We start from the raw sequence: 23,158 nt of genomic DNA on the forward strand, positions 1-23,158 counted from the left end.
TACAGGAAAACACCGCGTGGAATTAATTATTTGAGTAAAAAATGTCTGTCACTGCGTGCCACTAAAGTGTGTAGTCGATGCCCTCTCGGTTGAACTGTACCGGATTTGGGCTCGCTGGTGCTAAACGTTAAACATTATTAAAACTTATCAATCGCTTATGCAATTTTATATTGGGTTCTGTTTGGTTACATTGTTCCTCCTTCCCCTCCCCTTTCTCCCATTATCCTCCCTGCCCCCTTAATCACAATGCCCCTGATCGTTACCCCTAGCGCGGTAGGGCAGTGAGCTCGGATGCCCTCGATCGGTTCCCTGCTTATGAGGGCGCGTTACTCCCGGCCTGTTCAAACGTTGCCCGTTGTTCCTTCCTCCTGTGCGATATTCCCTCTGTATTCTTCAACAAATAAACAATAATAATAAAACACGCTTCGAAAATTAAACGGATCAATCGCAATGCTTCCAAACGACATCGTGAACTCCTCTTTAAAAAAGAAAAAAGATATTAAAAAAAATAAAACGCATCCCCATCCAGAATCTTAAGGCCACGACCTTCGAGTATAAATGGGGGGCGCCGTTGGGTGGCCACCGTCCACCCGCTCGCTGCAGCCGTACTCACCGGTCACCATTGACGTCCGTGACCGCCACGGCGAAGCCGAAGTAGGAGGCCATCTGCAGGGGAGAGGGACGGAACGAGCGTGGCTGAGCAGCGACGCGGACGGACGAGCGATGCTCGCTGCGGGTCGCACGCTCACAGCGCCGAACTGTTTTTTTTGTCTTGACTTAAAGCTTTCGTGACTGCAGGAATGCATATTCTGTGGCTCTTTCGGTAAAGCCACCAGGTGAAGACGATTGCTTTTGTTGCGATCGAAACGTCGTGATATTTTGTTTTATTATCTTACGTGGCTTTATCGACAGACCCATAGAATACTGCTTTTTGTGTTTAGTCTGTTGTCCCTCCACCGCACCTCCGATTAGCACTGTTTGGCTGTGTACGGTGCAAAAGAGGTCCAACGTACGTACTTGCCGTCACGTTCGGTTACCCAGGAAAGCCTCGCCGAGACTCGGGGCTGTTTCAGAGGGCTTCACAGTAGGTTGGCGATGTCGCTGCTGTGTGTGATCCCAATGGAGTAATTTGCAGGTATTTTATTACCACCGGGATTCTTGGTCAATACCAATTACATAGTTAGGTCACCAACTGGCATTTAACGTTAAGATAGCGCGAAAACTGATACTGCTCACGATTGTAATGCAGCGAGGCCAGACGCCCTCGTTCGATCCCGAATGTTGAGAGTGCATTACATTGAGCTTGTTACGCATCATCTGCTATTTTTCCCCTCCCCTCTTTTTGAAATCGACTTTGTATGATGGGTTCTTTCATGACAATGCATTAAAAAAAGATACCGTGTAATCACAATAAAGTCATTAATGCTACTTCTGTGAGAACGTCACTGCATTTGCCAGAGAGGCCTGTGAAGGTGCGGCAGGATTGGCGGAGGATGTTGATGAATGAACGGTCAGTTTGAGATGGAGGGTCTGGGTCGTGATGGCAGCACCGGGTCTGATGTCACGGAATCTCGAGACTCAACGTTAGCAATGTGGCAGTGATTTCACTCCCCCACCCCTCATTCCCCCTCTCTCCCACCCCCCACCGGCCCCCTCCCCCCCCCCCCCCCCCCCACAAAATGGTGTTTTATTGATATTTACCACCGAAATTGTATTGATTGAGTGTTGTTCTTGATTAATGCAGGGGGCCCTATTTAAAAAGCTTGAAATTTCAGGACCGCTGTCCATCCCCCCTGGGAAGTTTCACTATCCGCCTCCGTCTACCGCCATCGTCGTAGCGAACAGGCGGCTTTATTAGCCGCCCACTACGATCGCCAAGGCAGCAAGCGGGAATTAAACCTTTGACCACGGGGCCAGCCCAGCTGCCCTCTGAATAGACGAAGAGCTCGGATGGATTGCTTTTAGCACAGCCATGCCGGACGCAGTCACCCACGTGGTGGCGTGCACACAAGAGCACTCTGACAAACAACATCAGCAGCAGCAGCACAGCTGTTGTCGGAAAGCAGCAGTGGCGACTGTTGGGATTAAACTAAAACTTTTTTTTATTTGTAAGAGGTAAGGCTTTCACTGAGCAACACAGCTCCTTTTTCAAAAGCGACCTGGTTATCACAAATGATAGCTCAAGGAAGTGGGCTTATCGTCACGTGGACATTTTTAGCAGCCAAATACTCGAAACGCGTGATATTGCTTCTGATTGTGGAGGGAAAAAACGGAGAACCCGGATAAAAAAATCCACGCGACCACGGGGAGAGAACGCAAGCTCCAAATATACAGGAATCGTCAAGGTAGGGATCAAACCCACAAGCACCTGCATAGCAGGCGAGGGAGTTAATATCTCGTCACCGCGAGGACGTGGTCACATCGTGGGGTCTCTCTGACTCCTACGCGTCTCACCTGCTCGCCGCTGAAGTTATGCACGGAGGTCATGTTGTCCGCTTCCAGGATCGCTACCTGGACAAATGAAGAATAGAAAAAGGGTGAGCATTAAACCGTCAAATGTGCCCAGCGCAGTGGCTATGAAGCATCGGTGACGGCATTGTCGGTGGTGCCCATGCCTTTCAGCATTTGTTCCACGTTCGTTGTCACTGCGTCTGGTGCGTACGGCGCAGCTGGCTGTAGGCACCAACTGCAAATTTACTTAAGTTCCCAACCCCCCCTATCCCCTTACGTTGATGTCCACTCCCTATTGGCACGGCGTCTCGAGACGTCATTGTGCATGTTAACAGCAACGGTGGAAGCAACGCTGCCGACTCCTTCAGCAACGTGAAGATCCAAGGCCGGCCAGCGGCACGGGATACTTACATATCCCACGGAGCGGAACCCCTTGGGAACTCCTGCCACGTACTCTGCGAGGCCAGGGATAGGGAGGGACATCGGTGCAGAGTCGTTAGCCAGATCCGTCTAGAGACCTCAGGCCGAATGCTCAGCTTAACGCTGTGTTGCCCTGAACGTGAAAAGCCTCACTGAGTCTCAAGACTTTTAGTTTCAGGAGGGTCCTGCCAAGTTTGTGCAAGAGGGAGCGATGCTTCTTTGTGATATACCAATTTATGTTATTGTTTTCGGATACATTTTCAGTATTGACATGTTTTGCCCAATATCAGTTACATTTCTACGTTTTTATTTTAAACTTTGGTAGGGAACTGGAGAAGCCGGAGTAAATCCATGCAGAGCAGGAGGAGAACATACAAACTCCACACAGAAAGGCGTCAGGGTCAGAAATCGAACCCAAGTCCTTCTTGGTGTGAGGCGCGTATGTTACCACCATGCCACCACCCTGTCACCACCCTGCCACCCAAAATGCAAATCTGACGTCATTAAATTATGGGACCATGCTGAGAACCACGCTTGGAATGTACAGTAAAATTGAATACCGCAGATTTTGTTAAAGATTGCAGATATTCTGAAATGATATTACAGTATTTTCATTTTGGCAGTAATTACATTTCTAAAAAGAGTAACATAACATATTTTAGTTGATCAATATAAATACCATTTAATGTCCATTAATCAGCCAAAATCCTATAGGAAAACTTTATAATTCTCAAACTGGAAACGTGAAACCATAAATAAATGTCCGCTTCACCACTGAAATGAAAATCCATTCAGGTTCATCAGCCAATGGATCCATCTCAGACAGTGCTTCCCAGCAGTATTTGCTTAAACAGGCAAACCTAGGACATCAGCTACACCACGCTGATGAGACTCATGAAGTACAAACAAGTGCAGCGTTTGCCTGCGTTAGATAGTACTCCTGATGGGCAAACATTGTTCCAGACTTTACCGAAAGAACCAAGAATATGAATCCCTGCAGTCACGAAAGCTTTAAATCGAAATTGTTCCAGAAGGCCATCAGGCCGACGAAGCTGAATGTCGTTTCACGGTATAGGTGGGAGTGAAACAGACCCTAACCTGCGCGTTTATTTATTCACCTTTTTACCCAGACTTCCACAAAGTCAGGAAATAAAAGGTAATGTGCAGCCCCGCCGTTGTTTATTCACGCCGGCAGAAGGGCCTCCACTCGATGAGGTTCTTAGACAGCCACTCTCGACGGTACTTTGTCTACTCTTCCGCGGTGGCCAGATGTCCTGTAAGAGGTGGGACTACCCACACTTTATCGACGGACTGTGGTGTTACCATTTATACTGCCCGGTGGACAGAGGTGAGCGTATTTAAGAAACTGGAAGGGCATACCATCTCAGTGAATTCACGGGTTGAACACGTGCGTTTCTCAAACCTAAGCTGTGGCAGCAACAGAGTAGTGGGGCTAGGACTCTGCACAGTGTCACGTGGTTTGTAAAATCAGCTCTGTCGCGGGAGGCATGCGGCTACCGCTGTGATTCCCTTACAGCCATTACGGAGCTAATCAGACTGTGTACTCTGCTTTATGGTGGGTGGGTGTGTTTTTGGTGTGCGCTGACCACTTTCAAACCAAATCGTGTGCTTATCCCCGGGCCACATTTAAAAGTAGAACTGACTTTTACGTTTACTTTTGTGCAGAGAAAGAATGTCCAGTGCAAAGAATATAACAGACATGAATACCTTATATAAATATGGACATATATGTCAGCAGCGGCGGTGCAATTACCTTGCTTCAAATCACCAGTAAATTCTCCAACAGCCACAGAGTACCCTGTGTAAAAAGGAAACGTTATGAACACTGCATCGACCAACGAGGGAGCCACATTTAGAGGCATTTATGGCATCTGCATTATTTATGGACAGCGCACTTAAGTGACGTTCAAGCGAATTTAAGGAATGGAGGCCGCGGTGCAAATCTCTGCAATCAGCGTCTGTATTGGATGAGCCCAGGGCCGATAGAATCTTATCAGTAGTCGTGGTTGCAAGCGGCACATTATCCAATCCTCTCCGAGGAGGGTTTGTGGTATTCATTGAACCGACTGGAGATCCATCTGCCCCGAGGTCACAGTTGCGATGTCACCAATTCCCAGAGCCCTGCTGTAAGTCCTCGTTGCCTCTGGGAGGCTGCCCTGCCTTTGGTAGTTGCACTCCAATCGGGGCAACTGAATGTAGGGATACGCGATAGGGTAAGGAGGAGGGGGGGGGGGAGTCTTTCTGACAAGATCAGCGTTGGCTGAGGATGTGCGGCTCTTGCGAAGCTCACAGGAGAAGGGGAGCGAGGACAAGGAGCACTGAGGGGCGGCGGCGGTGCAGCACGCCTGGGGGTTGGGGCCCCTCTGGGTGACAGCACGGGAGTCGACTGCGAGCGGCGTACATGGACAGTTGCGGCCTCTTTTAGAAACGAAACCTCCATACATCCCAAGTGGAGGGGCGTGATCAGGGCGGCCAACTTTTATCATCTCGCTTGTTTGCGAACGCCCACGTTTCTTGAAAATAAAGTATTTCGTTGGGTTTAGATCGCGTAAGTATAAATGTGTCGTAAAGAACCCACATTCCACCTGACACAGCCAGTTCGCGAGGTTTGTCACGCGGGACAAAACGTGCCAACAACGAGTGACCACTTCAGTACCACCGGTGTGTCGGAGAGCAAACGCACAACATTTGCGAATAGAGTTCACGACGTTTCGCTGGCGATTGACGAGTCGACCTTTCTTGAGACTGGCAATGCCGGGATACACGAACACAACGACGTAAAACACCCGAGGAGACCGCTCCATCCCCCGGTTACTCGGCTGTAATCACACCCCTCTCCCCCCGTCCGGTGCGTGTGCCCCCATCCTTACGACCACAGGACTACACGCGAGGACTTTCTGACGCGCTTCTGCGGCCGCCCGCAACGCCCTTCCTTCCGATATCGGGAAGCCACTGGAGCTGCGCACTGCTAAATCATCGTCTAGATTGACAAACTAATTTCTTTAGAACGAACTTCACGTGATTCTATTTTTGTTGTCCTTCCCCCCGGCACCTCCGATGAGCGAGGCTGGTTATGCACGGTGTGACAGAAGATCAGCGAACGCGTCAGGGCCGGATCAAGGCACGGGAGGCTTCAGGGGCTGCTGTCCAGGGGCTTCCGCCAGCTGGAGGACCTCCAGAGATTCAAGTGAAAAGTTATTTCATTCGTGAATGCTGAATTTAATTTGTTGTTAGCCTTGTACAAAATCCAGTACATACTGCACCACCGTCTGGGCAGCCTGCACGTCCCAAGGCGGTGCAAGGATTTCCCCGCACGAGGCTGCGCGCGACTCCCATCCCGGGCGTTGCGCGCGCAAAGACACGGGGTCCGCAATTTGCTCGTGCGGGAAGTGAGCGTTTAGTCCTCGGGGCTCGCTCAACGTGCGCACACACAAAGGGGCCCAATGGCTCCTCTCTCGAAGTTAGGGCAGGAAACCAAGAGAGGGATCATATTCACGTTCCACTCTCCGTGCCGCCGCCTGGACCGCGGTGAGTGCGGGGGGTGGGGGTGGCTGGGTGTTGGAGTTGCGCTGTCAGCCGACTCAGAAGGTTGGCGCATGTGGTTTGGCCATTTTCGCGGCCGCTCCTTCACGGCTCAGACACCGACGCGTATCGCAATTCATTTTCCAGTTGACATCTGAGTGCAATAATAATAATAGGTATCATTGCCCCCACGTAGACCTGGCGTGCATTGTTAAGTTTTGCTTTTCATACGTGAAGATGCGCCGACCAAAATAGATAATTATTTGGCTTATCCCCACCGTTTAGTTTATCCTTCCAATATTAGGATTCCACTGGAGCTATGCACTTTTCAATCTAGACTGAAAACTCATTTCTTTAGAGAACTGCCTTTTGTGTTTGGTTTGTTGTCCTTCCCTCGGAAACCCTGATTGGCACGGTTGGCTACGTACAATACGAAAGAAGTTCAACATACATCCATATATCTTCTACACTGACCTGGCTTTTGCGCTCCACGCTCGTGTGTGCGCAAAACCAGACGCCTCAAACGAAGCGCGCACGGCCGCGTTGGCAGTGATGTGGAAGCGCAGGCTGAAAACCCATTACCACCACCATCATCACTGCGCTGCCCTGTAACTGAATAACATTTTTGGGCAAAGTCTCTTCCTCCCCTGGCAATTGCCCAAAACGTTAGCTTCATATAAACATTCAATTTATAAGGCCACGGCAGTAAACTATCGAGTAAAGTAGACGGTACTGTATCGTGCGTGCACAGTCGTGCCCTGCGCAGCCTTGCGGCCAGGGTGTAGCTCATGGAGTGGAGCAGCGTGATCGTGAGACCACGGGTCGCAAGACCACAAACTCAAACCGCCCGAGTGGAGTCGCCTCGGCACTCCGTCGTCGTCGCGTGGCTGGTTCAATAAGCGGCGCTCACGTCTGCTGCGACAACGAGATGGACCTTGAGACTCTGAGCGAAGCGAGCGAACGCCCTTCACGAACCGGTGACCCCTGCAGTGGCCATCTCCACCAAGGACTCGCTCTCAACGTATAACGTACGCAGTCGGCACCAATCGCTCGGAACCAACAACGGAAATAAGCACTGCCCCACCCCCGACCCACGCCACGCTTGTTGGAGCATGGGACGGCTAAGCCCGTACACGTGCGGAGAGCAGGCGGAGCGTGGGCATTGCACGCGCCACGTGCGCAGAGGCTGTCCATTGGCCGCTGCTTCAACACGTGCCGTGATGAGCACTGCAGTGTCAACGATTGTCTCTGCGCCAGTGGTTCTTAACCTTTGCCAGCAGCCTCGTGCCCCTTTGGTTCGCGATGGTTTATAAAGGCACAATGTTAACACGCAGGTTTGATGAAACGAAGTCGTTGTGTTTGCGTGCCCGTGCTTCATTTGTGTTTCTGTGATTTAGCTTCTTAAAACATCTGGGCATGTCTCGCACCCCCAGAAAAGGGCATCTCGCACCCCCAGGGGGTGCGTGCACGCCAGGTTAAGAAGAACCACTGGTCGACGCCGACACCCCTCGTCTGAACATCCCCATCTCTACTCATAGAAATCAATATCACCGTCTGGATCTCCAACACAGTTACCGTATTGGCAACGTCACATTGCCTTGTATACTCCCTGGAAGAAACAAAACGAGCGCTGTGGCAATTTAAAGACCAAGTGGATTCTCGCTCTCCCCACAGAAAGCCGACGGTGGAGCCGAGCAATGAGGCGCACGCGAAAACACGCGGCATACCCCCCCCCCCCGGCCAAAAACGTGCGAGACATGTTTAAGGAAAGATGATAAAGCAGTCAAAACATTCATCGCTCCTCCTGGTGCTGCTGCTGCTGCTTGTGCAGACGTAGGGATGGGCTCTGTTGAGGAGGCCACGGGAATATCGATGGCCCTGCCTCCTGTCTGCCTCTTCGGGAGTCGCTGCGCGGTGCACGCGACAAACGGCACCTTGGGCTGCGTGCATGAAACGTCTGCACAAGTCAACTGCGCGTGATGAAGCTGTGCTGCTTCCTAGTAAAGACTTTCTGGGTCCCTTAGATATATCTCATATCCAACTACTTCATATTTTACGATAGACGCGAGTACAGCTTAACTGTGATGGCATTTTTTTTTAAAGGCAGCTCATTTTCTGCTCAAATGAACCATCACGTGGTGCTCATTGCTTGTTTATAGCCCCTGAGCCAATGTTGGAAAATCCACATTCCCTATGGCGGGCGTGAGTCTATCCGTAGGGTAACTTCTGTTAACTTCCCACGAAGTGGTACTCATTTTACGGACCCCCGGATGTTTGAAGGGCCGAGTTGGCACCCAATTGTGGTTCTGAACTCGCACCGTTCTCTCGATCGTTACTGCCAATTTACTTTCCCTACGATTACTCCACTCGGTTACACTCAGAAACTCCTCGGTGAGTCTCAGGACTTTTTCACAGGAGGGTCCTGCCAGAGTGATCGTAGCCGCGGGGTGGATGTTGTTGTGTGTGATCCCAATTGAGTAATGTGCAGGTAATTTTTTTCAGAAATTGGGATGTTTTGGTCAATACCATTTGGGAAATTTGCAGTGTACATTTTCAGCATCGTCATATTTTCGTTAGTACCAGTTCAGTTACATTGTGTGTTGTATTAGCTATGGTAGGAATCTGGAGAACCGGGAGGAAACCCACGCAGAACAGGGGGAGAGAGAATATACAAATTTCACATAGATAGGCGCCCAGGTCCTGAATCCAACCCAGGCCCTTCTTGATTACAAAACTCCCTGCATGCGTCCAAAGATAGAATAAACGGTCTACACCCTCAGTAAGAGCACCGTGAGGGAGAGAGAGGAAACAGCGCACTTCAGGGATGCTAGCGACAATTATGTTCACAACGATGGACTACATGAAAATGAAATTTGGGGCATCGTCATAAAATGTAATCATATCAATTTAAACAAATCTTTTCACTCCACCCCAAATCTGTGTTAGGATTGAACGAAATAAAAAGCAGTGAATGGGCTCTCCCAGAATGCTATCGTCAACATGTTTCATGATTCTTGTATACGAATCAGAAATCGAACCCAGGCCCTTCTTGCTGCGAGACACGAGTGTCACCTCCCTGCTACGTAACTTTAGTATCGGCCAGTTCGGACATTGTGGGAAACATTTGACACCCCGCCATAGGAATGTGTAATTTTCATCACTGGCTCAGAGCTGCCGTCAATGGCGATGAACAACCACCCCCTCCCCCCACCCCCCGACAACCGTGCGAGCGTCGAGGCCCTTGGGAGTCTGGCCCCATCACCAACACCGAACCCTTATCCCTGGCGCGGCTTCAAGAGAGCCTTGTTGTCCAAATAGGCTAAGCAGGCTCTCGGCAAGTTATACCCAATGGTTAGGAATAAATGAACCCGAACCGACGTGTCACACTGGCCATTGATCAGCGGCAACAATGTTCGTTCGCCTCGCTGTCAGGAGGCGTTCATCCTTTACATCCGCGGCGGCGGCGGCAGCTGAGGGGCCGCGCCGCCGGGCCCCCTGAGCGAGAGGGCGGCCTGTTTGTCGGCCTGCTCTATAATGGTGGCCTCTGTTTGGTCGGCGCAGAAGCACGGCCGCCGCTCCGAGCGCTCATTGTTAAGCGGGCAGGCGTTGTGGGTGCCGCGGTGGCGAGACGTTAACTACCTCGCCTAATGTACAGGAGGCCATGGGTCCGATCCCGACCCTGAACGCCTGCTGCATATTTGGAGTTTGCGGTGTCTCTCTCTCTCTCTCCCTGTGGTCGCGTGGGTTTTTCTCCGGGTCCTGCATTAGCTATGGGAGGAAACCCCAGGGAGTACAGGGGGAGAGAGAACATACAAACTCCACTCAGAAATGTACCCTGATCGGGAATTGAACCCAGGAAACCCTTCTTGCTTTGAGGCATAAGTGTTTACGACTGCACCACCACCAATCGGGCAACAATACCTTGAGCCTAAACGTTTCTGCTTCAAAGTGGAAATTCTTGTCATTTGGTTATCAATAATCTCAATTGCATTTCCTTGTCGTCGCTTAGAGTTCCATCGGTGGCAGTCTGAGCCTCCGCCTCCCGGTGGGCGTTGGCTCAGTCGTCCAGCAATGAGAAAGATTCTCACCGCCAGCCTGAAGCGGGCGTCTTCCCTCCCGCACTCCGTGTGCAACACAATACAAGCACTCCTCTACTTACGAACACTCGACTTACGAACTTTCGGAGATACGGACAAGCCTGTCCCATACGTCCAGTTGCCTGTTTCGGGCCGAGAGTCGTAAGTTCAACCGCCGCGCAATAGATAGCGGTGATGGCATCTACATCTGCAGAACGTGAGGAACCAGTGGCATCTACATCTGCAGAACGTGAAGAACCAGTGGCATCTACATCTGCAGAACACGAAGAACCAGTGGCATCTACATCTGCAGAACGTGAAGAACCAGTGGCATCTACATCTGCAGAACACAAAGAACCAGTGGCATCTACATCTGCAGAACGCGAAGAACCAGTGGCATCTACATCTGCAGAACGTGAAGAACCAGTGGCATCTACATCTGTAGAACGTGAACAACCAGTGGCATCTACATCTGCAGAACGTGAAGAACAAGTGGCATCTACATCTGCAAAACGTGAAGAACCAGTGGCATCTACATCTGCAGAAAGTGAAGAACCAGTGGCATCTACATCTACAAAACGTGAAGAACCAGTGGCATCTACATCTGCAGAACGTGAAGAACCAGTGGCATCTACATCTGCAGAACACGAAGAACCAGTGGCATCTACATCTGCAGAACGTGAAGAACCAGTGACATCTACATCTACAGAACGTGAAGAACCAGTGGCATCTACATCTGCAGAACGTGAAGAACCAGTGGCATCTAAATCTACAGGAGATTATACAACTTTTGAAGTGTTTAGTGTACATTCCGTACAGCACGTTTGGAATCGACATGAGTAAAGTTGGAATTACGAATACATCGACTTACGAACAGACCTCTGGGAACCTAACTCGTTCGTAAATAGAGGAGTCCTTGTATCTCCGCTTCTTCACCGGGAGTTTGCAGATTAAAAAAAGAACACGAGCATAGCGGCGCGCATGATCACCTACCGGAGTTTGTCGGTTTATTTTACAGATGAATGGCCGTTGTTTAAGAGCAAGCATGCAGAAAGCAGAAACAGCGGAAAGGGGGGAAGATTGTTTGTTGAATTTACTAATCGCGACCGCCGAGGCCACGAGGGCAGGGACGCATTTAATGGCACCACATGTTTCAAAAAGGACATTCCTTTTTGGTTCCTTTGGAGCGACCACTTAAAAAGCCTGCGATCCAAATAAGTCTCGATAACATTGGGCCCCGTACTCATTACTATCGTTAATCTCCCTCGCCTAATGTATCCATCACCGTTGTCCGTAAACAGAAGGTCTCGGCCGTTGTGATGAATGCAGAGGCGCTGCCTGTAGGCTTGCAGTGGCCTGGCCATGCGTTACGCTAACTCGGAGTGTCCAAGACGCCAATTAGCTGTAATTCTGTTTGTCTGGATGGAAGGGAAACGACCCCACGTGGGCAGGCGACGTGTGGGGTCGTCACACTCACCCGTGTGGGGGTCCGTCACACCGTCACACCGCGACACTCACCCATGTAGCTGTCGTCGTGCGAGGACTGCCGCGCCCGGCTCTGCGTCTCCCCCTGCACCGCCTGGTTGATGTACGTCTCGTTGTGGCTGCCCAGGACCGCGTGCAGTGGGGCCGCGATCAGCTGCCCTGAACACGGCCGACAACAATCGCCACCGTCGGTTCAAACGGCCCCGGGGGACATCTCCCACGAGGAACTAGAAACAAAGACAAAGGGTCTCCCCCCCTCCACACCAACACCCCCAGGTAGCCTCCGCAGACTGGTAGGGGCAAGTGCTGTACCGTTAACCAGCAACTAATTAAGGCCGACACGGGAAAGAAACGAGGGCCATTGTCTGGCCAGCACCACCCCCGGCCGGCCGGTCGGCCTTTGCCTCCCCAGGCGCTGATGTTTACCCCGCACACACCACACAGACAGCACACACCACACACACCGCACACACCACACACACCGCACACACCACACACACCACACACACACCACACACACCACACACACCGCACACACCACACACACCGCACACACCGCACACACCACACACACACACCACACACACACACCACACGAACACCACACACCACACACACCACACACACCACACACACCGCACACACCACACCCACCACACACACCGCACACACCACACACACCACACACACACCGCACACACCACACACACACACCACACACACCACACACACCGCACACACCACACACACCGCACACACCACACACACACCACACACACCACACACACACCACACACGCCGCACACCACACACACCGCACACACCACACACACCACACACACCACTCACACCACACACACCGCACACACCGCACACACCACACACACACCGCCCACACCGCACACACCACACACACCACACACACCACTCACACCACATACACCGCACACACCACACACCACACACACCACACACACCGCACACACCACACACACCGCACACACCACACACACCACACACCACACACACCACACACACCACACACACACACCACACAGACCATACACACCGCACCAGGCTCTCGTTTTTAATCCGAGTCGGCCTAGAGCAGGAGGCCAGGGACCAGTTCAAGATAGTATTCGCCACCCGCTGGTAGTGCGGTGCGTGCCACCCGCTGGTAGTGCGGTGCGTGCCACCCGCTGGTAGTGCGGTGCGTGCCACCCGCTGGTAGTGCGGTGCATGTCGCCCGCTGGTAGTGCGGTGCGTGCCACGTGCTGGTAGTGCGGTGCATGCCGCCCGCTGGTAGTGCGGTGCGTGCCACGCGCTGTGCGACCAGCAGGAGAACAAACGATGCAGGGGCAGCTTCTTACTGTTTTTTTAATCACCGAGGGCGATTGTCAAATTGCAGCCACTGGCTGAAAGTCCGTAAATGGAAATGATCACTGCCCCTCACGCACCAGAACAACAACAACAACAACACTAACAATCAGTACCGTGTTATAATAAGCATTATAACGAGAGTAAAATATCTCCTTTAGTCAGTAGGCAGCGTGTGGGCTGCGGGCACAGGCGCCGTTTCGGGGCAGGTTACCTTGTGCAAGGGATCCCTGTTTGTCATGGGGATGCTAACAAACGCCGCCAAGGGACACGTGTTAGCCCCCAGTACATCCTGGATCCCTGAAGCCACCGTACGCGTGCCGCAACAAGAACAAGCATTGATTCTTGAACCGAATCACAACCCCCACTGATTGTGACAATGCTTCTTCTACTCATAAGTAGAGCGTTGCTAGCCGCGAGAGAAACCACGGGCAAGGCATGGAAGGGAGACGCAGTCTACGGCGAAACCACGGTGGGGTTTTTTTTCTCTCTCTCTCTCTCCCTCTCTCCAAAAGAACCGTCCACGTGTTTGCGGCAATATTCGCCGTGCTTGTTTGGTTGCGTTTGGACAGCGAGGTCTGACCACAAAGATGGACAGGGCCGGTTATTTACGCCCCACGGCGGAGCTGACGATCCGAGGAGATGTCGTGGTGATGAGGAGAGTGGTGGAAATAAGACGAATGTCTGTGATCGTCAGCTGAGCTACGCGAGTCTCTCTTGACCTGTCATCAAGTTGACAATAAATGAATGCCTCTCTGCCATTGCTGCGAATTGATATACTTAATATCGGTGTCCTTGGCTAATTTTCAGAGGAGGGCAACTTTCGCCGATGAGACAGCATCAAGTGTGAGGGTCGCCACGCATTTCAAACAGTTGGGGTTTGACAGCAGCAGCACGATGACGATGATGATGATGAGGGTGGTGTTCACTTGTTGTGTATTGTTGGGGGCGCACGTCAGGGACGGCATTAAAGGCCACCAGGGGCAGCCAGTGGCTCGCGGGCCTTGCAATGAAGAACACGAAGCAATATAAAGTACAATAAAGTATAACATGATCTTCTTTGGTTCTTTCGATAAAGTCACGTAGAATGAGAATATTATTGTGTTATTTTATTTTATCAATTTATTATTTTATTCTCATTCTACGTGACTTTACCGAAAGAACCAAAGAAGATGAATCATTGCAGTCACGAAAGCTTTAAATCGAAATATAACATGATCGTCTTGACATCTGTCCTGGATGATACACGGAGGGCGTCAGGGAATATGAACACCCACAAACAACAACCTGGAGCACTGTGGCCTCTTGTTCCAAGGAACACTGCCTCGTCGATTGCCGTCTTCGCCACCATCGCTCCTTTCTGGCAGACTAACGCCTGCAAGCAGGCCAAGTGCCAGGTCACCTTGTGCCACACAGGGGCAGCTGTCACTGGGGGTGCCCCTTCCATCGTATGAGATGAGATGCGATGTAAGTCGCTTCTCGTGTATAAGGTGCTAAGACGTGCCGGCGTAAAGGAGGGTGCTCCATCAACAAGAAGTCGTCATCATCATGGCTCATTGCCTGAATTTAACTCATAGCTCTCAGCGGTGGTTAACTCAGTGGCGTTTAACTTGATTTGGAGCTTTCGTGACTGCAGGAATTACTCTTTGGTTTTTTCGGTAAAGTCACGTAGAAATAAGAAAATATAATAAAATAAAATTACATAATAGCATACGACGTTTCGATTGCAACGCAAGCAATCTTGTTCAATTTGATGTGCTTCTCCATCTCTCTGTTTCCTCTCTCTCTTAAATTTAGCTCTTCTATACCTGACGATGACTGCTTGCGTTGCAATCGAAACGTCGTATGCTATTATGTAATTGTATTTTTTTATTATTATTTCTTATTTCTACGAAAAAACCAAAGAGTCAGTGGCGTTTACCCTACGAGCCGCCCTGGCCACCGCCCATTGGGGGTGAATGCGTCCTCATCGCCAAGTTAAGTTTAATGTTGGCAACGTTTAGGACCCGGTTCTTTACGACGGTAGCCGTCCGGCGATGAGTAATGTCGCGAGCACGCCTCGAGCTGCGGAGAGAAGCGCGCACGTGGCCACGCCACCAACGTAGCCACCGTGGCTGTGAATATATACGCAGTGCCGGGTTAAGCTAGTGCGGGGCCTGTAGCATATGCTATAAAGGGGCCCTTATTATATTTTTTAAATACATAAACATTAAAACACTAATATTTAACTTGCATAGCAAAGTAATTGTAGTTTTTTATTTGCTATACAGCCAGATGATACGACAAATCGCTAACCTTAAACACCCAGTCGCTCATAAAAGTCGAAGGCGGTATAGTACTATAGTAATAGAGCAAGTGCAGAATCACTGAACCGGAATTGATAGCTTGAAAGAATTTAGCGCGGGGCCCTTGAAAGTGCGGTGCCCGTAGCTACTACATGTGTAGCTACTACATGTGTAGCTACTACATGTGTAGCTACTACATGTGTAGCTACTACATGTGTAGCTACTACATGTGTAGCTACTACATGTGTAGCTACTACATGTGTAGCTACTACATGTGTAGCTACTACATGTGTAGCTACTACATGTGTAGCTACTACATGTGTAGCTACTACATGTGTAGCTACTACATGTGTAGCTACTACATGTGTAGCTACTACATGTGTAGCTACTACATGTGTAGCTACTACATGTGTAGCTACTACATGTGTAGCTACTACATGTGTAGCTACTACATGTGTAGCTACTACATGTGTAGCTACTACATGTGTAGTAGCTACTACATATGTAGTAGCTACTTGTGCTACTGGGAGAATCCGGCACTGCTGCTACTGCCACGCCACCGCCGCCACCGCCGTGTTCTTGTGAAGTGCGACGGAATGGTGCGAGCGCGAGGTTTCAAAGCGGCTTGCGTGGCGGGCCAGCAAGGGAATAATCGGCGTGGCATGATGAAGATAGACGAGTAACACGGCGGGGTCAACAGGCAGGTGGGGCTCGGAACATCGTTCAAAGCATCGCCGGGCGTAAAAGTGGTGGTGGTGGTGGTGGGACTTGATTTGTAACGAGTTCTGTTACACCGGTATTGCTGTGTGGAACTTTATTGCAGGATTCTGCACAGTTCTGATGTTTGTAGTTTAAATGGGAGGCAACAGTGGTGACAATGAAACAGAGGCAAGAGAGGCAGACAGAGCCGAGTCCTCAAACAAGACAACTCTCGACTTGATTCTGTTAAGAGGGTTTTTGAGCTGACTGGCGTATCAGAACAAGTCCTCTCTCGTGTGGCAGAAACTTAAATAAGCACCGCTGTGCGGTTTCATGAGAAATATCCTTCAAGAAACCCTCGTTTGTCCCACGCGATTCGTCGTATTTGAGCTCAATTCTGGCTGTGCGAGCCACGGCACGCGGAAACGACCACGTGCACTCGCAACTGCTTGCCGCGTCCTCCGCTACCTGTGGCTGAACCGTGGATGAATTGTAGCCGCTGCAAACAACTCCGAGAAAGGCCGCATATTCAGTGCCGGATTATCCTAGTAGCAAAACTAGATACGTATGCTACGTGCCCCGCACTTTCAAGCTATACATTCCAGTTTAGTGATTCTGCACTCGCTTTATTACTATAGTACTATACCGCCTTCGACTTTCATGAACGACAGGGTGTTTAAGGTTAGCGATTTGTCATATTATCTGGCTGTATAGCAAATGAAAAAATACAATTTACTATGCAAGTAAAACATTTGTGTTTTCATATTCATGTGTGTTTTCTTTTAAGTAGGGGCCCCTTTATAACATATGCTAGAGGCCCCGCACTAGCTTAATCCGGCACTGCGCATATTCACAGCCACGGTGGCTACGAATTCAAGCTGCTTCGTGGCCGATGTGAGAAACGACCTTGACCAGAGAAGGAGAGAGTGATTTAACTTGTTGGTTTTACAGCCAAATTGTCACAACAGCGGTGAGTACGTGACCTGCAATATAACGTCCATTGTTGTGTGGTGATGTTATTAAAAGTACATTTTGCTGAAATTATCGAGTCACTTTTAAAAGTAAATATAATGTGAAGGGGAAATAAAATAATATTTTGGGAGCGTGAAATGGGTTGTGTGTTTTTTTTGTCCATTGCTCTGTTCAAAGAGAATTGTGAAAGTGGGTTTAACAGGTCCATAACATACGGAATTTACGTATTTCACACCGTCACTTTGTATTTCTCTTAAAATTGGTTCCGCACTGAGGCAGAAGCAACACAAGAGAATCAATAAACGGCACCGTGAAGCCTTCAAACGCCAAACACAAACATTAATGATTTGAAAAACAGAACAGAAATCAAAGGCCCTGGGCATGCCTTGCATTTCACAGTTACTTAATTTTCCTCGACCTCACTGCCCTCAAAGGGTGGAATCTCAGTGACAGGTCAGGGCACAGAGGCGATCCCACCTTAGTGGCAGCTATAGGCCCACAGCAAATCCACACAAGTCCACATGCCTGCCACGCCAATTACAAGACAGTCCCCCCCCCTGTTTCCTAGATTGAGACGCTGCTGATAGGGTTTCGTAAGTGATAAAACGTTTTAGGAACACAATTGTTTAATGCACTGTGGTGTCAAGCACAACACATCTTCTTCTGTCCAAACAACTTCAGATAAATGTCTGTCCACGCTGTTCGTGAACTGTTAAAGTCCGTAATGCGGGGAAGGAAAAAAAAACGACTATGAAAAAAATGAAAACATATGGGAGATGATTTGTTACCAGCAAGATAGAAATTCATAATACCCAAGATTTGTAATTTAGAACAATAAAACTGCAAGATTTTGACGTAAATTCAAATGTAGATCGTGAATTTTGCATTATATATCAGGGTGCTTGTTTTATAACGTCCACTTATAAGGCGTTGATTTGCACACATGTCTTCAGCAAAAAAAAATAAGAAGCGTCAAACTTGTTTCACGTGAAAGTCAAATGTACGTCTGCGACGCGTCATCGCCCCAGAGCACACCGAAGATTATCTCAGGGATCAGCGAGCAGAGACGCGAGTCACTTTGACACCTGGGCATTCGCGACCAACGCCTTCGCAGGCGAAAGGACTCGTCGCAAGCGACGCCATCACATCGACCCCTCTGTTTAAGGAACGAAACGGGATGATTTCTCCACAGATCTGGCTGTCGCCTGATGATGCCGGTTGTATTTACTGGCGAAACGTCGTTCCACGGACTGTAAATGTTGTGGCTTTGCTCTCCAACACACCGGTGTTGCTGTAACTCGCAACGAATTGGCCAACGTTCTGTTTACGTGACAAACCTTACTAATGGGCTGTGTCGGGTGGCGGCGGGTTTAGCGACACATTTACATTTTTACGCGATCTTACCCAACAACAACAACAAAAGAAACCTCTGTTACGCACCGTGGTTTGTATCCGCGGCCAAAATCGTGTCGGCAAGAATGAATTCAGAGTGGGAGCGGGTGGGTGGGTGGGTCACGTGTTACTTTGTCGTCCTTCTCCCGCACCACCGATAACGATCACGTTTGGCTACGTACGGTGCGAAAGAAGTTCAACATACAGTGCACGCACACACACACAAGTGTGTAGGATAAACGCAACTTTTCATTATGGGCGCGATCGACAGCCCGGCGTTATTCATTTTGTCAAGATCAAAACAAAAATGATGGCATTGTTAATATAGAAAGATAGCACGGTTATTTAACTATCTTTCCATCAGATTTAAAATGTCAGCGAACTGTCCGGAATCAGCGCAAGCGAAGTGACATCCAAGAGTTTTCACTTCCCACGTCAACAGGATGCTGCGTTTAGACCAATTGCTTGCAGTGATGTCTCGGTGGTGCTATTGTTGTGGTATACGGGGGCATAATTTTGACTCCATTATTGCACGTTGTGAGGCCGTGTTTGCTGCGTCAATCTGCGTAGATAGCGATTGTGTGTGCGTCCAGTGATTGCGTGCGTCCAGTGATTTTCTGCCGTACGGTGATTTTTTTTTTCCCCGCCGTAAAAAAATTTGCGTGGAAATACCACACATGTTGGCTGCCGCCCGCTTTCACATGACCGGGGCGAATGTCATTGTCCGTGCGTGTGTCGATGTGCGAGATTACAACAAGCTGATGCGGTGTGGGGTCGTTTGCGCTCCATGAACAGTTCTCGCAAGCAGCCGTGCCTGCCCGAGCGACATTATGGACGGACGTAAAACATCGTTCCCTTGTGGCAATCGTATAAAGTAACCGTGGCTGTTCTGCGGGGGCTGGGATGTTTTGCACGGCTGCCTCTTGGCCACATTTACCAGAGCACATTTAATGAATCAGCTGTCTTAATGCGATTGATATCTAAAAGCCACGAAAAAAGAAGCTTTGGGATTATGCTAGCATTTCATTCAGGATGAGTAAATTAAAAAAAAATGTTTGGAAACCATATTTCAGGCCACTTGTGGATTTTAAAAAATCATCCCTCGTGACCTGATTAGAGGACTGACAGAAGCCAGTGATGATGAAGGATTTAATTGCATCCTGTGCAGTCTGAATATTGAAAAATTACATCTCCCGAGAGCTATGTGCAAAGTAACCACATCAGCTCGCTCGTGTTGCTACTTGAGCTGCTAAGTCTCACGTGAAGAGACTCCACTTGAATGTCAAAAAACGTCCCTGATTGCGACACCTCACCTGCTGTGGTCTGCAGGTGGATTAGCAAGTCCATTGTCTCTGCCTGATACAAGCCAAAAGAATCTGCATTGTTTTTGCTAATTTCCGGTAACACCGAGATAAAAAAAATATTTCGAGAATTTACGGAGGGCATTGGCTGATGTAAATTGCCATGCAACTTTAAGTTTTTCTGCATTACTGTTTAATATTTTGTAAAACGTGTTCGTCTTATGCTCCATCGACTGTAAGCAATTTTCGAAGGAACAAATATTTAAAATAAAATCACTGGTCCAGAGCATCCGCTTAGGCAACAATGCTCCGGAAAGTCACGTAGAAGGGAAATGATAAAATAATAAAGATGAAACATAATAAAATTCTTACGACTTGTGAATTATGAATTAAGATAATGATTACGATGATGACGACGATGATGCTTCTCTGCTAGATTGATTTGGTCAGATGAGAAACAGATTACTGTAATGGGCTGCCAAGACTGGCGCCGAGAGGGAGCCTGTAGGAGCGTTCTCCCCTCCTCCTCCCCCCCCCGTCACAACCCCGCCGTGCCCTCCACCGCGGATGAGCCGAGCACTCCCGCTCGGGGCTTCAATCACTCCCACCATCGACCACCCGGGAACCAGGCCAGCTCCATGCTGCAGCCTCAGCCTCCCCCACCCCCACGCGCTGCTTTATGATGTTTGCGTGCGTGTGTGTGTACTGAGAAGTTGGCTCCCCATCTTTGACGCACTCTCGCTCCGAGCCTGCGCTCGTTTGCGGGGCGCCGCGGTGGCGGGATGTTAACAACCTCGCCGGGTACACAGGAGGTCGTGGATTCGATCCCGACCCTAACGCCTGCTGTATATTTGGAGTTTGCATGTTACTCTCCCCGTGCTCGCGTGGATTTTTCTCCGTTTCCTTCGGGTTTTCCCCTCCACACTTAGAAACGTGCGTTTAAGAGTATTTGGCTGATGTAAATGTCCACGTGATAAGCCACTTCGTTGAGCTGTCATTTGTGGCCAGGTCACTTCTGAAAAAGAGCTACGTAGCTCAGTGGGCCTTACCTGGTAAAATAAAAAAAATTGTTTAGTATTAAATAGCGTATAGAGAGCGGGCGATGCTCTCACGTGTGCAGCAAAAACTGGGGCGAGTGAGTCGATTAATCGACGAAAGAATATAACCGATTACTTTGTCGGAAGTCGTTAACTCAGGACCCTTTGCACATGCCTCTTGAAGGCGGGAAACCCCCTACAAGCCACGCCCAGAGTGACGCGGCTTATCATGCAATGACATCACTAAGCCCCGCACGTCACCTCCCCGTCCAGTGGCACACGAGTTTTTTCCACAACCTATTTCGTGTTATTTGATTATTGTGACCGTGATTATTCGATCATTCAAGTTTATTTATTGAACTTGGTACGAACTCAAGAGACCGGGATGAGTCACATCTGCGAGCGTCGACCTTGGCCATTCGTCTGCCGGTAGGGCGCATTGATGGCTGCTGCTGCTGTGTGCGATCACGATTGAGTAATTTGAGGATCATTTTATAACTTGGCAAATTTGGACCGCAACGCCTGCACAAAATGGTCGACTCTTGCAAATTTGCGTCAGGGGATGATCCTGAGTGCCCATCGAGACGCGGTATTGCCGTGGTTGTTGTTACACCCGCACAGACAATTATAACACTGTGTAAAAAAATGTTCCTGGGCAGTGTTATTTACTAATTGCTTATGCCTCAAAAGTACAGAAAATGGCTATTATTCCCCACAAACTTTGCTTTTGTGACCAGAACTTTATGTGAACGAAAGACACAAATGCACACCACGTTTTCTCATTGAAAATAGGTCAATTTCAAAATATCACTGTCCTGGTCACAAAAGCAAAGTTTGTGGTGGAATAATAGCCATTTTCTATACTTTTTAGGCATAAGCAATACAAAATATATAAACACTTCGTACCCAGGAAACAAAAATTGTGTTACACAGTGTAATCTGACAGCAGAGCCCGGTACATTGCTCCCCGCTTTTCTGTCAGCGCCGTCAAACGAAAGCGTGCCGAGGGTGCACGACGCCGGGAACCGGGCCATGCCACCATCCACCCGGGTGGCCTGGCCTCGCGACGAGGGTGACCGCGGGAGTGGAGCGGGCCCGTGGTGCGTCCGTACCTTGCCAGTAGAAGCTGCCCGGCCCCCCCAGCACCGCGGTCCCCGCCTACAAACAAAACAAAAGTTCGTTTAGCAAGAGCGCAGGAAATTCCATCGGAAGACCATCAGCTTGGCATGCACCCAATAGGCGGATTTTTTTTTAGCTTTAACCAAAATAAATCTCTCGCTCGACACATAAACAAACACGCGCATAACGACCGATATCGAGTTAAATTCGCAAACCCCTAGACAACATGTTTTTTTCGGTGACGTTTAACAGCGGGTGCAATATTCGAGGTGAATGGCCACGTATGAAATTTCAGCTTGGAACGGCGCTTGGAGTTACAGCCAAACGCCGTGCACGGCTTCAACCCAAGGCCGTGACGCGATGAACCCCCCCCCCCCCAACCCAACCCTCGCCTTCCTAAAGCAGACGGCACCCACAGGGACTGTGTGTGCCCGTGGTGGTGCTCTGGTTCCTTGTGAATATGCAACGTTGAACTTCTTTGGCACCGTACGCAGCCAACCGTACACCATTGCCACAAAGGGAGTACTTGCAAATGAAACAACGACATCCGAGCTATATCAAGGTGCGTCGCGCTGAAAGTAACAGCTATTTGGGCGCCTCGTTTTTTTTATGTCTTAGAGAATAAGAACGCAGCTATGCCGCGGTTAGCCCGAATTTGCGTTTGATGTCAAGTTACTCTGTACAACAAACACGTGATTGCGCCCACCCAATGAACCGCGTATACATTTTTTCGCATTACTTTTTTTTACGAAAAATACCGCATACTCTGCCGTCGGCGTATATGTTCCAAACGTTCTGTTGGCATCGTCACGAAGTGTTCGACTCTGGAACTCAAACATGACCGCAGCCCGTGGGTCGTTACGGGAAATGCCTTGACAGCCCCAGGAGGGGTATGCCCTGGCGCTGACCAGGCGTACACTCGCTATGTAACGCAACTCAACCGTGGGGCTTTCCTCAGTGGCGCAGGCCACGGCTTTAATGACGAGAATACGGACGGCGAA

At 49.6% G+C, this 23,158-nt stretch overlaps 1 protein-coding gene across 1 annotated transcript in view; it reads right to left on the reverse strand.

Annotated features, from left to right (window-relative positions):
* Window positions 1–23,158, reverse strand: part of LOC116938838 (integrin alpha-8-like) — a 135,639-nt gene that overhangs the window by 90,198 nt on the left and 22,283 nt on the right. Inside the window, exons 6-11 of the mRNA XM_032946541.2 lie at window positions 22,151–22,196; window positions 12,009–12,134; window positions 4,646–4,690; window positions 2,863–2,906; window positions 2,455–2,511; window positions 614–666 (exon numbers count right to left, since the gene is read on the reverse strand). Coding sequence (XP_032802432.2) covers window positions 614–666; window positions 2,455–2,511; window positions 2,863–2,906; window positions 4,646–4,690; window positions 12,009–12,134; window positions 22,151–22,196 — 371 coding nt within the window. The remainder of the gene's footprint in view (window positions 1–613; window positions 667–2,454; window positions 2,512–2,862; window positions 2,907–4,645; window positions 4,691–12,008; window positions 12,135–22,150; window positions 22,197–23,158) is intronic.

The sequence above is a fragment of the Petromyzon marinus genome, chromosome 4 (genome assembly GCF_048934315.1).
Source record: "Petromyzon marinus isolate PM22_M1 ecotype Great Lakes invasive population chromosome 4, UKy_Petmar_22M1.pri1.0, whole genome shotgun sequence".
NCBI lineage: Eukaryota > Metazoa > Chordata > Hyperoartia > Petromyzontiformes > Petromyzontidae > Petromyzon > Petromyzon marinus.